This window comes from Centruroides sculpturatus, unplaced genomic scaffold (assembly GCF_000671375.1).
Source record: "Centruroides sculpturatus isolate CEXI.00-Female unplaced genomic scaffold, Cexi_2.0 scaffold221, whole genome shotgun sequence".
Taxonomy (NCBI): domain Eukaryota; kingdom Metazoa; phylum Arthropoda; class Arachnida; order Scorpiones; family Buthidae; genus Centruroides; species Centruroides sculpturatus.
In genome coordinates this window covers 795,842-808,390 of record NW_019384612.1, presented here as the reverse complement: position 1 = coordinate 808,390, position 12,549 = coordinate 795,842, and the positions used below count along the sequence as shown (strand labels likewise).

Here is a 12,549-nt window from a genome sequence, read left to right as displayed (position 1 = left end):
CCCCCGTTTCCAGACTAATTAGAGAATTTTTACGTTTAGTCAAACGAACAAATTTCAACGTTTCTGGAATGTTTTCAATCGTTCTATAATCGAACCAATTCGAATTTTATGTTCGAATTTAATTCGAACAAATTCGAAAAAATCGAACAAAACATTCGAAATAGAAAGCCACTTTCAACCACTTTCAGCCTCATATCTCCCATACCCTTATAGCTATCGAGACGCAACCACCCCTATGCACGAATGGAGACTTGGGGCTACCACCACATACAAACACCATTCACGTGCGATGTGTAGTTTTGGCGAAAAAGTGAAATATAGGGACATACATGTCCATTTTTATATATATATATAGATATATATACACAATTCAATATACAGAAATATATTCTGCATGAAAGTAAAGTCTGATAGATATATATATATATTGATTTAATTGCATTTTAAAAGTTGAAAACATCAGCTAATTAATAAGAGTTTGTATGTTTTGAAAGCAAATTTGAGAGTTTATATTTGGTTCAAAAATTGTTTCAATCATAATGGTTTGATGAAAGTGTCTGAAATGAAGTGTGGGATCTGTCTGTTTTGATCACATAATACAGTGTTTTTCAACCTTCTTGAATAAGCGACCCCTTTACAAGTTAAAAAATTCTGGCGACCCCTCAGGGCCATATTAAAACTATGTCAGTGATTTTAAAAACTACGTATTTAATTAAGTTTCTTTCTGTTGAGACTTAAATAGCGATCAAAAAGCCAATTGTACTGTAAAATAAACAGGTACAGCCTTCTCACTGAGATTGTACTTTTTTTATTGTAGTATAGGACCTACAAACACTTGTCTTTTTCTTTTACCCGTGACCCCCCTGTGTAAGGCTTTGTGACCCCCTGGGGGTCGCGACCCACAGGTTGAAAAACACTGACATAGTACAAGCTATTCTGGTTGAAATAAATTCATTTATAAGTACTTATTGATATTTGACGAGCTTAGTCAAAATAGAATGAAGAGATGCATAATTAAACTCCAAAAATACCTTAAAAATTGCATTAATCACTTTAATCTTTAATGGTTTTTAACTTTTAATGGTGTCACATACATTCAGAACCAGGGTATTTCCATGGGAAGCCTTCCCAGGACACACTGTGAAATGGTGCATGGGTCATTGGTGTATAAATTATCCCTGTATTTATGAAAATATAATTCAGAGAAAAATTTTTGAATGTCTTCAACAGAAATATTTATTATTATTCAGAAACATAAGTGAAGAAGAATTCTTAAGAGGTAGCTGAAAAAGAAATGAAAAACTTTTGCAAAGTCATTTACATGGATACTCAAAGAGAGGTTGTGACAAGGGACAAAAATAAATACAGTAAGACCCCACTTAACGCAGGAGATGCATTCCTAGAGGACAAAGCGCTAAACAAAACAGTGCAAAACCGGGTCATTTTAATATAGAGTAAATAGGGAAAGGGGAACACTCAACCAAAAAGAAAAGATTTACTTTTAATTTTAAGTTATTTTTATATTAATTTGCAGAATAATATATGTTAAATAACACACAAACATATGCACACAGAAATCTAAAGTTTATTTTTTGTGATGATGGCCCTGGCTTTTCTGAAATTCTTTTTTGTCATAAAGTTGTGTGTTTTATTTGTCGCTTTTTTTTATTTCCTTAAGCAAATGTCGGTAGCAGAAGATCACATCCAAAATGCTCGTTTTGCTTTTGCACTCCTTTCAAAATCTGGATCATTCACTACAATTTGATCAACGATTTTTGTTGTCATTACCAAACTTTTACTAAGGAAAGCTGTAGAGAAATTTTTTAGGTTCTTCGTTATCAGAATCACTATTTTCCAGTTCTACACGAATTCCTTGTTCTGCCAGTTCTTGAAGGTCGTTGTTGGTAAGGCTCTCGCCAGAAACCTGCATTATATTTTTTCCAAAATTGCACAAAACAAACATAGATTTAAGGAAAGTACAGCACTATGATGAATTGCCATCTTTTGCTGATTGGTTCATGTTCGCAAATAATCATCTATATATATAAAAATGAATGTATGTGTGTCTGTCTGTCCTTCATGCATTACCACACCATTTATCCGATTGCTGTGAAACTTTGGGAAGTCATTAAATATACTCCCGCGAAGGTTTATGGCATAGTACATTTATCCTACGATAGATGGCGCGCATTTATATGAGCATATCACTATGTGTTTGATCGATTTCAAATTGTGAAGACCATTTCCCCTCTCCAAAAAATATCTCTATATATGCATTTGTGAACTGTTATTTACGATATTTGTAATAATTTTTGTTTAATCACTTTATTTCAACTTTTTTTTTTTGCTAATTATGTATTCGCTCAAACTTTGTTAAAACCTTAACTGTGTCCTGAACAACAACCAAAGTTGTAGGAGGAAATTCACCTATTTTACCGATCTAGGGATCCCCTTTTCCAAATTTTAATATTGACTCAAAATAATTTAAAAAGACAAATTACAATAAAACGGTTTATTATCCGACTATCAGAAATTTCACAACACGCCAAGGAAGAAAGGAAGGAGCAATTAAATAATTAAAATTGTAAAGAATTAAAAAATATATATAAAAATGGGGAATATCGCACTTCTGACAATCGCTGTGAGTGTGTGGGCGAAATTTGGAGAATGCGTGTTTCTCGCGTGGACAACTGTATGTGGCCGGCTCACGCGTTGGAAAACCTTCTGATTTATTCGTGTACGCACCAGACGGAAAAACAAAAAATATTGTGTATCCACAAGCACTCCAATAAATAAATAGAATTGAAACGGCACTTTGAAATGTTTTCCCAATGAAATTAATAATAATATAATAATAATAAGTTTCAATAAAAATGATAAAATGTAAATTGAATTTTATCATAACGAGTTTGCTTGAATTTCGTTTCTTCTGAGATCGCAGCAATGCGTGACGGGTAAGCTAGTATTATATACAAGTCAATGAAATGCTGCAATAATTTAAATCAGCGTAAATTTTGAGCTTTTTTTAGGCTTAGAGCAGACCACGTTATATTGAATCAGCTTACTGTATATCAGTTAAGACCACGTTATATCGAATCAGTTAAGCTTACTGTATATAAGGTATTTCAAGTACAAGTACCAAATACCAGTATTTAAATTTGAAGATGATGTACAGTGAGCAAAAAATAAACCCATAAATGGCATTAGCAGCAAAATGAAAGTTAATTGTGGTGATTGTTTTAAGTATTTTAGATGTTAAATCAGTGGTGGTCATACTGGTCCCTACTGCCCACTACTGTAGTGGGAAATTTGAGTTTTCGTGGTGGTCGGTAGGGGTTTTGTCTGATGCCAAAGCTACTTTCCATTATCACCACACATCTATGACTCATTCGTGGAGCAGGTTGTACTGTAACAGTGGCCATCACTTGAGCTTGTTTTGTGGTGGGGTTGCCAGATTTAACTACTTTTTCCAGTTTGACATAAAAAAAACACTTGGTGCATTGGCAAAAAATTTCTGTGTTATAAACATATGCAAAATATAAACAAAAAGATAAATTTAACTGCATATTTTTACTAAATCAGCACTCAAAAATTATGAGTACTTTGCAGTTGCGCTAAATTAACTTACTGCGGAACCAGTGGGTGGTTAGAAAATTTTACTACGAACAAAGATACAAAAGTGGGTGGTAGGTATAAAAAACTTGATTATTCCTGTGTTAAATGAAAGAAATTGTTGAAAATGTGATAATATTTTGGTCATAAATATTTTAAATAACTTAATTAATAATTTATTAAAATTAAACAAAAGTAGAAGGAATATATGAAAATGCAAAATAATTAATTGGACAAAGATTATAATATAAGCAAATATATAAATTAAGAACAATAAATCAAGCATAAATGTAATAGTATGAAATGTAAGACAAACAGTTGTGATACTAATCTAAATATCAGATTAACTTTAAATTTAGGAATATGACAAAGTATGTTGATGCAGAGAAAATTGATAAGGGAAAAATTATTGGCAGATTGAACACTCAACTGGAATTGCTAATATATAACCTAATAAGAAAAAATAATTGTAATGCTGAGAAGAGGATGGAAAAGAAAAACAACAGAAGCTAACTACTGCACCATTGTTAATAAACACTGTGTATGTATAATCAATATCCAGCAGAAAGAAACTACAAGAAAGCAAATGTTTTCATCTGTGTTTAAACTTAGTCTGACGATGCCNTTGTAATGCTGAGAAGAGGATGGAAAAGAAAAACAACAGAAGCTAACTACTGCACCATTGTTAATAAACACTGTGTATGTATAATCAATATCCAGCAGAAAGAAACTACAAGAAAGCAAATGTTTTCATCTGTGTTTAAACTTAGCCTGACGATGCCCTTTAGGCATCGTCAGGCTAATTGACATTTGCAGTTCAAATTTAGTTGTTAGAGTCCTTTCTCTCTGCATGGAAGGTCAGTTTAATCTTACAACTCTCCCCTTCCTTTCTCTGGTGTCACCTCTCTTTTTACACATGGATGGCAATCACATATTCCTAGTAACTTTTTCTAGCATGTTCTTTTAAACAGCTGAATTCAAACTGTGAAGGTCAGTTAGCCTGACAATGCCCATTAAACATGGATGAAAGTGTTTGCTTTGTAGTTTCTTCTTGCTGGATATTGGTTATATGTGCAGTATTTATTAATGTATACACAGTTTGAGTAGTTGAATTTGCACCATTGTCTGTATTATTAAAAAATTCATAATGTTCCTGACAAGAGATGAAACATAACTTAAACATTGATATAAAATCAGATCAACAAACAAATCAGAAATCACATTAGAGAAGTTGTTTTTAATTGGTGGGATTGTGAAACTGAAGCCAAACCTCACAAAGCAGCACAAGATAGGTATCAGTTTGCTTTAGAGCATTATTGAATTATTTTTGAAAAACATAATTTAGTGTGATGAATCAATATTTAGCCTAAATCTGACAGCCTGGGAAAAGTTTGAAGTAAGCAAGGTAAAGTTTGAATGTTACTTTCTTGCATGGCACCTCAAAGCACAGTGATGAAAACATGATAGTTTTTGGGACTGTATAGAGTGGAATGAAGTCAGACAATTGGAGTTTACAGATAACACAATGAATGCAAAGTATTATTTTGACATTTCATTCAGGAATTTATTGAATTCAGCAGAAAAACTAGAATTGAGATCATTTTTGTTTCAGCAGAGTAACGATCCATACAGCTAGGCTCAAACTGGAGATTTTTAAGCAAAACAAAATAGAATTCATTACTCTAGCAACTCCTTCCAATACAAAATTGCAACATTTAGGATGCTGATAAGACCAACCTTCACACACTGACCCTAAACAATCAGAATTGGTTTTCTGTAAGTTTGAGATTTATGTATATTTTTATATGAACTGTGCAAGAGCCTCCTAGCATCTGGAAATGTGGATGGGAAAGAAGGAGAAGAATATGGTGAACCTAAGGTTGTGCCAAACTTTACTAAAGTGCATGAAGTGTTGATGAAAGTAAAAATTTTCCTTTCATCAACATGTGTATAGCATAAGTGATGATGATCATGAAAGCATTCTAAGCCTTGAAAAATCATACTTTGAATTGAGATGTAGCTCGGCATTGCGACTATGTCACAATAGATAATTTCTTGTTATATTTAAGAATGTTAATAACTATTTGATTTTGTTTTGAATTAGTCTGAATTTGAGATGTTTTATGCTCTGAAAATGTTAATGTTAATGATTTTTACCTTCTAGAAACTCTCTTGGCAATTTTGTCTTTGAATTTAAAGTTAAAAAATGGAGTAAATAGGCTAATTGAAGATCAGTTGACTTAAAACATCATTAATTGTAGATAATATAAGGAAATGATATTGGATGTTTAATTAAGGATGATAAAAGAATTATATTTTGGCCTTGGTTCACTAAAGGCAGATGTCACAAAAGTATAATTTTTTAAGGAAAATTTGAAAATTTTATTTTATGGTATAATTATTATCCTACAAACAATTGAACATCCTATCTTGAGAATAAGTTAAAATCATAACAGTTATGATTTGGACACTTGTCATTACAACATTAAACTGAACTTATTCACAAACACTAAAGCCACAGAAAATATGACAATACACCATTAGTGACCAAGCTCCATATATTTAAGTAATCCTTGGTAGATACATTCCTTAAAAGTATATATAGACATCAACTCACAAATCCAATTTATAGTTAAAGCCAAATGATTGCCGGATTATCTAGACAAATTATTTAGAGTTTAATTAATTACTAATTAATTATTAATGTATGTTATTAAGTATTAATGTATTATTACTAAGTAATTATTAATGATTTTTATATTTTATTTTATTTAAGTGCATGTTAGTTATATTGTTTACTTTAGTGGTAAATAATAATGATCTTAAAAGTGTCTATGAAGATCTTGTTTTTAATTTTTAAATAATTTATAAAGTATTAAAATCCCATTTAAATAGAGATACTGTAATTTAAAGAAAATTTGAAAATATTTGCTTATATTAAAAACTATCTGAGAATGAACCAAATGATTCTAAAATGCTATCGTATTGAAATTTTATATTGTTTATTTGAAGTTTAATTAAATGATAGATTATTGTTTTCCTTTATTAATATAATAGAGGAATGTTATTATTTTGGAGCTCATTTATACTGATAATAAAGATTAACCAATAACATTAAGCTTGGTAAGTACCTTTGCAAAAATTATGCTTTTATTGACTGATATTATTAAAGATGACGTTTACATTTTTTGTTTTAACTTGAAGATTTATTAATTATTATTATTATTAATTAATCATAATTCATTCAGTATTGTTTACTTTCTATGTTTTGCATGATAATCTTTAACAGCAATTTGTGTATAATTGAAGTAGGAAATGCCACCAGTTTAAACTACTGTAATATAAACAATAATGATTAAAATGATAATTTTGAAGTAAATTAATAAATATAAACATATATATTTTAATTAAATGTAATACTGTCGGCCATGTTTATATTTATTAATTTACTTCAAAATGTATTTTATGTGAAAATGGCGATAGCACCAGAGGACTTTTTTTACCATATTTGCATTTTATTGCGGAGGTAGTAGCCTCAAAGAAAGGTTGCCTCCATGTTTGTAAAATTGTGGAATGTCAACTGGAGTGAACGACGGATGAACAAACGGAAACAAAGTATTGTTAAACGTTGAAATTTTATATTTATATATTTTAATAAAATGATAATTGTTTAACATTTAAAGCATTGATTAAGACTTATTGGGATTGTATATTATCAACTACATATTGGGGCTGATAATGCCAAATAGACAGCTTAAATGTATCTCTCTAAAGATGATAATTATAACTGAATTCTGATTACAAAGTTTTATAAGTACTGTATATCTTACATGTTTTGAGATGTGCTAATTCTTTAATATTGACCAATAACAATATTCAAGATTATCGAGAGTTATTGCAGTGACTCTACACCAAATAAAAAAATCAATGGCTGACTATATATACAAGAATCAGAGTTGCCGATTTTCGGGGGTTGATTTTACTGCCCAAAATGCCTATAGTAATTCTGAATGTCTCATTTGAAAGGTAGTTGTTTTCTTAGGTAGTGTGCAAAATTTCAGGTTTTTCTATAAAAGGGTTGCCAAAATATAACAATCAAAAAGTGCAAAAAATAACCAAAAAAGCTGTATTTTCTTATTCTTTTCTTCATCTGGCACTGTAGATATTCCTAAAGAAAATACTACTGGGTCTAGAAAACTCAAATTTTAAACTTAAGCCTTTCTTGTTATTAATTAGTGAGGTACTGGCAAAACTTCCTGGTTAATAGGTCAAAGTTTACTGGGTTCCTCATAAAGTTTTTTACCTTTATCACTTAATTTCATGCTTATAAGGATAAAATTGGATTTAAATGAATGATTTTTATTCAAAATGTTATCTAGAATAACAAATGATCAAATTTATGTCAATTAAAATTTTTTATAACAGTTTTACTAACAGCATATTGAAAGCATTCAGTTGGGAACTGTTGTGTCATCAAGTGCCAACCAAACTGTTAAGTCATTGTCTTAGTCCTGATGTAATAACACAATCATTAACCAAAGACAATTCATATCCAAACATAATCTCTGAGATGTAAAACAATTATGCCAAGTAAAAAATTATGACAATTTAGATGACAGTCAAATTTTTCCTTAAGAATTTTTCTTTCATAAAGATAAGCTTGGTGTTTTGAAGTAGTAGTCAAGATTTTTACCTGTAATGTATTTTGCATTTTACTTTGAAGTGCCAAGCTTATTTTTAATGAAGAAAAACTCTTAAGAAAACATTTAACTGTTATCTAACTTGGCATAATTTTTTTGTGTCTGAGATGTTTTATTTCAATAATAACTACTTTAGATTCTACTATATCTTTGACTGCTTTTTTCCCTTACTAATATAATAAAAATAGTTTATTTAAATGATATGTAAATTATTTATTACATTAAAATTTATTTTATAAATTTAAAAAAAAATAAACTTTGAATATTTTTCAGGAAATATGCATACATTTTATCATAAACTTCTTATGGAATACATAGAGCAGTGTCATTGTAAAGGCTAAAAAAAGAAAAATTAAGATATCTTTATAACATAAGTTGATGTTAACAACAAATGAAACAGAATCATGTCTTGTTTCTGGAAATACAAGGATAAATTACTGTTGTATTTCTTCATTGGCAGATTGCTTTTAAATTCTGAAAATGTATAATGCATTGCCTTTAAATCTTTCTGCTCCACATCTTCAATTAGTAGAAAATTCTCAAGAACCGTGGCAAACTGACGAAATTAGCGTAGAACAACGTGATAGCCAAGAATCATTTTCAGGTTCAAGTTTTAGCACACTGGAGCAAGACGAATATCATTTTGTGGAATCTACCCATCCAATTGAGGTTAGTTTATGAAATTTGTTAATTTTAGAAATGGATTTCTGTACTACTTTCAATATAATAATATTAGATGCCATTATTCTTTTTCAGATTGTGCAGAAATCCCATTTCTATATTGCTTAAAATCTAAAATCTACAACTTCTTTATTTTTTTTTAGAACTGGGCTTTAGAAATACTTATGTAAAATTTATTTAAACAAGTAAAAACCAAAATAAAAAAGTGAACACAGTTGTATGTTCCTATTTTTTCTGAAAACATTGATAAAATGCCTTGAAAACAGTATTTTTCCATTTCTTTTATTCTTTTTTTTAAAACAGTAATAAAGTTTCAAAAAGTTTATAATAATTAATAATATAAAAATGATTTTAAAAATAATAAGCACACTATATGCTGGAAGTAAATTATAAGTATCACTTAAAAAATCAAAACTCCAGCTTGTAAAACAAAATGCTGAAGGAAAATGAATGTTTTCAACTGTCTTGAGCAACCATCTTCATGTTAAGTACAGCTGAAGTTTTCCTTCATTCTTGGCATTAGTCAGGGTCTGGGCTTGGAGTTCTGGTCATAGGTCTTTTCATCAGAGGTCTTTGTACTGGGTGAGGCAAATCATGCCGAGTTGCTCAGTCTCTTTTGTGGAAAAACGACTGGTTTCTTATGAGTTTATTTTGAAGATTTCAACAGAAGTGTGCAGAAGGATGGAAAGCACCAACAGATGAAGAGGATTCTGTGTCCTTGAGAACCATGGTTTTTATACAGTTTGTCTCTAAATTCCTAGTTCAGATTGGTCATGATCCATTGCTTCTCTCATACTGATTGATTCCTTGACCTGTTGCTACGGAGGTGATGATGCAAATAGTATCAATGTTCCTTATATACAAGTTATCACCCTTTCACTCTGATGTGGATGTACTCTCCCTGAAGGATTGGGTTACACTTTTTCTAACGATTGCCTGTAAATTAGAAAAATGGTATTTCTCTTCCCTCTAGGAGAGGATCAATTATTTCCACTTGGTTCCCAGAAACATCACCCTCCAAGAAAGCATTTGCTTTTTTCAGTTTTGACCTGCTATTAAGTAACCACCTTAATAGCAGATTGAAATTGAAAACAAATTTCTATTAATGTTGTTTCCCTTCTTTGTGAAAACTTTGACTGGGTCTTCTTTAACCTTGCACAAATGGTATATCACCCATATATTGACCTCAGTTCAGCTGTACACTTCACTTGCATTGTCAGATGAGGTTGGGGCCTCACCTGACAATTCAGGGTTCAGAAACCCTGTGTTTCTGAACCCTGCATTTCTTTCCCTGCATTTGGGTCTATAATCCTTTGAGTCACAACTCAAGCTTTATTTAGTATTCCTTCCAGCAATGCAAGATTTGGCTACATTTTGCCAAATGTGGCTACTTGTTTTTAGTTTGATGTAAAAAATATAATTTGGTGCTTTGGCTACTTTTTGGGCTACATATTATTTATAAATGTATTAGTCGAATAAAAATGTACTTTAAAATGGTGTTTCGTTGCTTTTTATTAATTAGAGATCCAAATAAAACAAATATTTGTGTTTTTCAAATAAATTTTCAATTTCTCTTTTATAATAAATGAATTTATCTATTTCTAAGTAAAAATTGAGTGTCTGTAGAAGTAATTTTTTAAAATATCCTTTTTCGTGATAAAGTTTTTATACTTATTATTATAATCTAGACACATTAATCCTTAAATATACTTGTATATTGGGCCACAAGTATATATTATATATACTTGTGGCCCAAAACTCCTTGACTTCTTCCAATGCGGCCCAGAGAAACAAAAAGGTTTGACACCCCTGCTTTAAACCATCCACACTTCCTTGAGGACATTTTCTCAATGCTTTTTTAATTTTACCACACACATTTTCTACAGGGGAAAGGTAGGGACTACTCGATGGCCATTTTAATGTGTTGGGCCAGGCAAGCTTTGCTGATTTTAGCAGTATGGCAACTTGCACCATTTTGCTGGAAAATAAAATGTTTGTGATATTGTAGTTTTTCTAATGATGGTAATAGGTTTCCTGAAAGATATTTTATTGGTATTTTGCTGCATTTACTGATCCCACAATGAAATGCAAATCTCCCATGCCTTGGGTTGACAAGCAACCCATACCATAAACACTTGCTGGAAATTTTACAGTGCACTGTAGACAGTCAAGATGGAATGCCTCTTGCTTTTTAATGACTTTTTTCTATTGCCACCAATGTAGACTTCAAACTTTGCCTCATCACTAAAAACAACCTGCTTCCAATGTTGTCGTGTCCAGCATTGGTGCTTTTTGGCCCACTTCAATTGAATTTTGTGTTTTTGTGAGAAGTGTTTGCCTTTGTTAAAGAAATGTCACTTATCACAATTGTTAAGTAAAAAATAATAATATTTCATTACCTGGTAGAACCTGTAGCCAAGTTTGTGCATATGGATATGACAAATTTCTTTTGTAACTTTCTTCCCAGTAACTTTATTCCATTTGTTCACTAATTCACCAAGTGATGCATCTCAATTTTTTTATTTCATGAAGGTGCTTGTGATCAGTCTGTTATGGTTGCTGGCCTTCCAGTTGATTATTCTGGATGAGTTTTACCATTTGCTGATATTTTGAAATAATGTCCCCATACTGTGAATTTACCAATTTTTAATTCCTTTGCAGTTTTTCTTAAGGATTTGTCCTGTCTATGAAGGATGATAATTACTTCATGTACTTGATGTACTGTACATGAAATACAGCTAACCCTCGTATAATACGGCACTTCTATAGCACAGATTCACTTTAACACGGTTCGAGAATTAGGAACATCCCCGTATAACACAGTGTTTTTATAGCAGGGGTTCACTCTAACACGGTTCGGGAATTGAATAAAACCCTCGTACAACATGAAATGCAATAAAGGGTGTATTCTTTTATACCTCCGTGTAACTCCACTTGAGCATTCTAATTGTTTTTGTGGCTACTTTGTATGCTCTTTCAACAAATAATCCATTTAATGGTTAAGTTTTACAATTGGGACCCTTCTTTTGCCTCTAAAAGCTCATTTTAGAATTATAGCTTCCTCCATCATGATACTATCAACAGTGCAGGTGCTGCCATCTTTCTTTCGCTGTCATTCCTAAATGCCTACAAACAGCAGTGCACTCCCGTTGCGGAGTGACCACTATTAACGAATGCACCCAAAAACTGTTACCAGTTGATGATGCTCATGCTGAGATCATCATATAGGATGAATAATCCTCTGGTAAAATATTTACTTAAANGTTCAGCTGATTTCATCTCAAACAGATTAAGACAATTTTGGCTGATCTTGGGTTTAAACAGATATTTTTCAAACAATATATTTGAAACACCTAATGTATTTAAAAATCTGATTTAAATAAGGATTTAACAGCATGTTTTTTTAAATTTTGGAACCTAACCCCCCTTTTTCGCACTAGTACTTTGTTTTGTATAACACGGATTCGCATAACATGGCAATTTTTTGGAACGTAACTCCCGTGTTATATGGGGCTTACCTGTAATTATCATCCTTCATAGACAGGACAAATCCACA

General features: G+C 31.2%; 1 protein-coding gene across 3 annotated transcripts in view; it reads left to right on the top strand.

Moving 5' to 3' along the window:
- The window catches only part of LOC111625275 (kelch-like protein 20), a 55,204-nt gene that overhangs the window by 1,885 nt on the left and 40,770 nt on the right, over positions 1-12,549 (top strand). The window contains exons 1-2 of one of the 3 annotated variants that reach the window (XM_023368381.1): positions 6,605-6,735; positions 8,586-8,981. In XM_023368381.1, coding sequence (XP_023224149.1) covers positions 8,793-8,981 — 189 coding nt within the window. In that variant the 5' untranslated portion in view covers positions 6,605-6,735; positions 8,586-8,792. Of the gene's footprint in view, positions 1-6,593; positions 8,982-12,549 lie in introns of those variants that run through there. The other 2 variants (XM_023368379.1, XM_023368380.1) reach the window with 2 other exon arrangements.